This window comes from Protobothrops mucrosquamatus, unplaced genomic scaffold (genome assembly GCF_001527695.2).
Source record: "Protobothrops mucrosquamatus isolate PMUCROS unplaced genomic scaffold, P.Mucros_1.0 scaffold665, whole genome shotgun sequence".
Lineage (NCBI taxonomy): Eukaryota > Metazoa > Chordata > Lepidosauria > Squamata > Viperidae > Protobothrops > Protobothrops mucrosquamatus.
Genome location: NW_015386953.1, coordinates 707,999 through 712,815, shown reverse-complemented (window position 1 = coordinate 712,815; position 4,817 = coordinate 707,999). Strand labels below are relative to the sequence as shown.

The following is a 4,817-nucleotide window of genomic DNA, read 5'->3' as shown; positions in this document are numbered from 1 at the left end:
TTATAAGTAACTCAAGGCAGCTAACATATCTAATACTCATTTCTTCTCCTATTTTCCCCACAACAATCCTGTGAGGTGGGTTGGGCTGAGAAAGAGTGACTGGCCCAAAGTCAGCCAGCCTAGAACTCACAGTCTCCTGGTTTTTAGGCCAGCACCTTAACCACTGTACTAAACTGGACAGTCTCGCTCTTCTTATATCTATTAAGCAAAACAAACCAGCATTCACAATCCAGTAACAGAGTCTAGTTAGAAATTATGATTTTCTTGGGTCCATTGAATTTTTTTTGTTTGTTTACTTATTTGCATGCAGGGAGAAACATATATTGGCATAAAGCTTACTATGTCCTGTAGTTTTAAAAATAATTGTCATTGGAATTTCATATGCATGGCATGTACAGTTTATTTCCAGGTCTAGCATAAGATGGACTATATTAAAATCTGTGTGCTGTTAGAAAATTATCATTTTTCTTTCCCCAGATTTTTACCAGTTACATTGACTTATTGTATCCAACAGAAGATAGGAATGATCGATTAAGAGATTCCTATTTTTTTACCTGTGATTGCAGGGAATGTTTTACAAAAGAAAAGGTAAACCAGTTTAACCATTACATGCTTTATTATTTAGATTGGTAGACTTACTCGGATCACAACACTATTCTTATAATATAAGCATTTTTATAATACCTGCAGTACTTGAGACTCCCAAAACAGACTTGGGAGCTAAGGAGAGATTGAAACTCAGGCTAAGTTTCCATTTCATATTTTCGGCCTGCTTTCCTTTCTATTGTAGCTTAACCACAGCATTTATTTCTGTTACCATGCAATGACCTTTTCCAAAAGCATTCCATAATTTAGATCAGATAGGTGAAACGGTCAGAAGCCAAAGGTACAAAGGTCATAGATCCCTCACCCCAACCATGTCGGGATTTATGAATGAAAACTAGAAGCTGCTGTCTTACTTTCTCAAAAATGTTTGTCTTATAGATGGAACTGTAGCCTTCCAATAAAGTCAGATCTCATTTTGAAATTGAATATTAAAGTTGTACTTAATTTTAACTTGCTTCTTTGTCAGTCTTCTGTAATCTAGGGCCTTCCAGATCTCATCATGGTCACAGTAACTAGCCCATGGCTTTGAGTTTGATAGAAATTAGCCAATACATCCAGAAGGAACCAGGTTTTAAGATGCCTTAAGCATTTTGATCAGTTTTAGTTACTGCCAGTTTGCCTGTGGATCTGCTTTTTGTTTCTGGAATAGCCTTTGTAACTTTCTTATAAATCTTCCCTCAGGACAAAGATAAACTGGAAATCCGTAAACTGAATGAGCCTCTGTCAGCGGAGGCTGTGCGAGATATGATCAGATATGCCAGAAATGTGATTGAGGAATTCAGGAGGGCCAAACATTACAAATATATCCTTTGGTGTTATCTTTCTTGTGTCCATTTCTGCAAAGCTGAAATTTCAGTTCAATTTAGCAGTCTCACTTGTTGAGGCATATCCAAAAATGATTTTCCACAAACATGGGTTACAGCTCTCAAATAGTAACTTTTAAGAATTTTATTTGAACTGCATTGTTAAGCCATCCTAATTCATGGTTCCTGGACTAATGTACAAATTAAAAAACAGTTGTCATTCTTTGAATGTTGTAGTATACTTCCCAGCTCAAATTGTATATAATTTTTTTTAAAAAAATAATGTATACATGCATGCCTATTGGAACCATAATTTGAACATTTAAGATAATATATGAGGTGTATTATAAATAGGCTTGGTAAAAATGTTCATTAACGTTCATATAAGCTAAAAAAGATTGGGTATGGAAACAGGATGGGACAGTTATATGACATAAAACTGAGGTGGATTGGAAATAGAATGATGTTTCCATCTGTCCTTATTGAAGACATCCTCTATCGCCCTTGAATGAAAACAAATATTTAGTATCATCAAAATCCTATTGTCAATCTACCTCACATTGTTTTGTGTAGAGTTCAAACAACATGCAAAGATAAGCTGAAACTGTGCAGCACCTCAAAGGCCAAATGTCATAAGAATGAAACCATCATCACCATAATTCCTCTATCTAGGCCTTTAGAGAAGATCCTAGCTAATAGGCTACATATTTAAAATTAATATCTCTTTAAATTCTACTCTATAAGAACAAAAAGCAAGAAGGCTTAGAGCATACATCCTTGTGGTTTCAGCTGAGACAGTAATGATGGGCCATAATATTCAGAAACCTAACCTGGGAAATATAGTTTTTATTTGTTATGTACCTTAACTCTTGGCTTACCCCCAGGTGAACTGCAGGAGATTTGTGAGCTCAGTCTGGACAAGATGGGTTCCATGTTTGCAGAGAGTAATGTTTACATGTTGCATATGATGTATCAGGCCATGGGAGTTTGTCTGTACATACAAGACTGGGAGGGTGCTTTGCGCTACGGGCAGAAGATTATTAAGCCATATAGGTACCTGACTTTTCCTCTTGTAATTTGTTTAATATAGTTATAATATTTGTAAAAAAATACATCTAACTAAACACACCATTGGCTTTCATTTCAATGAGCAAAGAAACACATTCATAAACACTTTGGTGTTCATGTACTAATATAAAATTACCTAACACAATTACCCAAAACAACATAAGTCTGTTTATGGTGACAGTCAGTTGTCTTGAGACAACAACTTTTAACGACATTACAATGATATTTGATGAAAGATATATAACAGAAACAAATAAATTTCTCTGGAAGATTAGATGAAAAGTTCTAGAGAAAGATCTAGTAAGGTGGGAAGAGAACTATGGATGTTGACTATGTAAACAAACCCAGTATGACTGAAATTTTATAAAGCATCTTATCCCTGGGGGTTGTCAAGTGGTAGGCTCTATGATAAAAAAAAAACACCTTCTCTCAGATCTCTGGCCTGTTCTATCATTAGAGATCTCACATGAAATTAAGAACATTCATGGATCTGTTTTGATGTCACAAAATATGAAGCAGATTTTGCCCAGAAAACAGAATGCTAGGATAACCATGCATTTAAGCACCCTATAAGTAATCAATTTGGGAGATTTTCCTATCCTTCATGAAGAGGACAATAACTCACTCATATAGATGCTTTACATGGCAAAATGATCACAGGTTCATTTGTCAGCTTTTCTAGTTACGGCTGGAAACATTGTTGAAGGAACTGAATTGTTGCTGTACTCTCTGCCCTGTCTTCATATAAGGCAGCTTTCTTTGATCCTATGTTCCCAACATTTTTCTCCCCGGTATGTCTGTCCTCTTGCTCCCCTCCAGCAATGCTACTGTAACTGGTTGGTCTTCTATTTTACTCATGGCAGTTGGGAATTGACAAAAGTTCAGCAGAGCTTTAGGAGAAGAGGAAGGCAGGTTCTTATGGCAGCCTTCTGGCCTACGGGAGGTACTTCGGTAGGCTTCCCGAGGCATTTGGTTTGGAAAAAGATTTCACTGGCTTGGATTTTAAAGAGCTACTGAGGTATGGGCACTTCTGCATGACACAGATAGGCAGTCCGATTGCCTCCAGGTGCTTTGGAATACAGCTATCATAGTCTGCAGCCATCATGAACAAAAGGAAAGGGTTGTGGGAGTCCCTGTTCAAAATCTAGAGGACTAACTCACTTTCTATGTGGGAAGAACTAGCATTCCTTTGAAATGGCAGATTTGTACAAGACTTCTTTATACTTAGGTATTTTAGTTTTAAGGCTATAAGGCTATAAACAAGATTGTTCTAAAAAGGCTACATTTTATAGCCTGTTGACAGAAAGCATCACCGCCAGCCTTGTAAACCTCAGAATTGTATGTATGGATGCACGAGCCAGGAATCAGTAGGCTCCTTGATAAATTATCTTAGAGCATAATTTTTCCTGTAGCTGGGAATACAGCTCTTTCCCTTTGAATCAGATGCCAATGTGAAGTCATAGATCAGCTGGCGGGGAGTGGTGATAGGGAAAGCACAACAGCACACTCTTCCCCTGAGGCCAAAATCAGATTTATCACCCCTGATCCTTGCCTAGCTTTTATGGGCTTGGAGCCTAATTTCCTAAACTAGTTTAGGCTGGCTAAAAAACCACTAAGGGTCTGGTGTATTAATACTTTCTCTCTTGGATTGCCTCCTCCCTCAATGGCAATCTAAATGAATGTAAAAAAAAATATCTTGATCTGTTGAGCATCAGTTGACCAAAGTTCCTTTCATGAAAATACTGTGAAACATCCACTGTCTCTAAAGCAAATGTTTGTCCTTGTGGTCAAGTTAAGCTAAGGCAGGGCTGTGATAGATACCTCTTGGATATCTAAGAAATTCTCTTTTATAAGCAAATGTGTGTTTATATTTTGCAGTAAGCACTATCCTTCTTACTCCCTCAATGTGGCATCCATGTGGCTAAAATTGGGAAGACTTTACATGGGCTTGGAAAACAGACCAGCTGGTGTTAAGGCTCTCAAAAAGGTATACTTAACTGTCTTTGCAGAATATTGGTGTTAGTTTAATTTGAACCTTCATGTTGTCACATAGAAATGTTTTGCTTAGAAATATCTGTTTATTCCAAAGGGCTTTGTATTATAATGTTCTTCATTGTGAACCTAGCAGTTAGCCTCCTTGATCATGGTCAGATCACTCTCTCCTTAGGATGGACTTCCGGACCGCTCCCCCTCGCCGCAGGGTGTCGGAACCACCTAGAGGGTTCCGTCCCAGGCGACTGATGGACCCTGAGAGGTTCCTGACGGAGCTTGGGCCATATCCGGAGGATCTAGTCCACGACTCGGCGGAAAATCAGGCGGCGGCGTGGGAGACAACTGCCG

At 38.2% G+C, this 4,817-nt stretch overlaps 1 protein-coding gene across 1 annotated transcript in view; it reads left to right on the top strand.

The window, feature by feature from the left end:
• Nucleotides 1-4,817, top strand: part of SMYD2 (SET and MYND domain containing 2) — a 56,460-nt gene that overhangs the window by 44,601 nt on the left and 7,042 nt on the right. Inside the window, exons 8-11 of the mRNA XM_015818018.1 lie at nucleotides 478-588; nucleotides 1,288-1,408; nucleotides 2,288-2,462; nucleotides 4,356-4,464. Of these exons, the coding sequence (XP_015673504.1) occupies nucleotides 478-588; nucleotides 1,288-1,408; nucleotides 2,288-2,462; nucleotides 4,356-4,464 (516 nt within the window). The remainder of the gene's footprint in view (nucleotides 1-477; nucleotides 589-1,287; nucleotides 1,409-2,287; nucleotides 2,463-4,355; nucleotides 4,465-4,817) is intronic.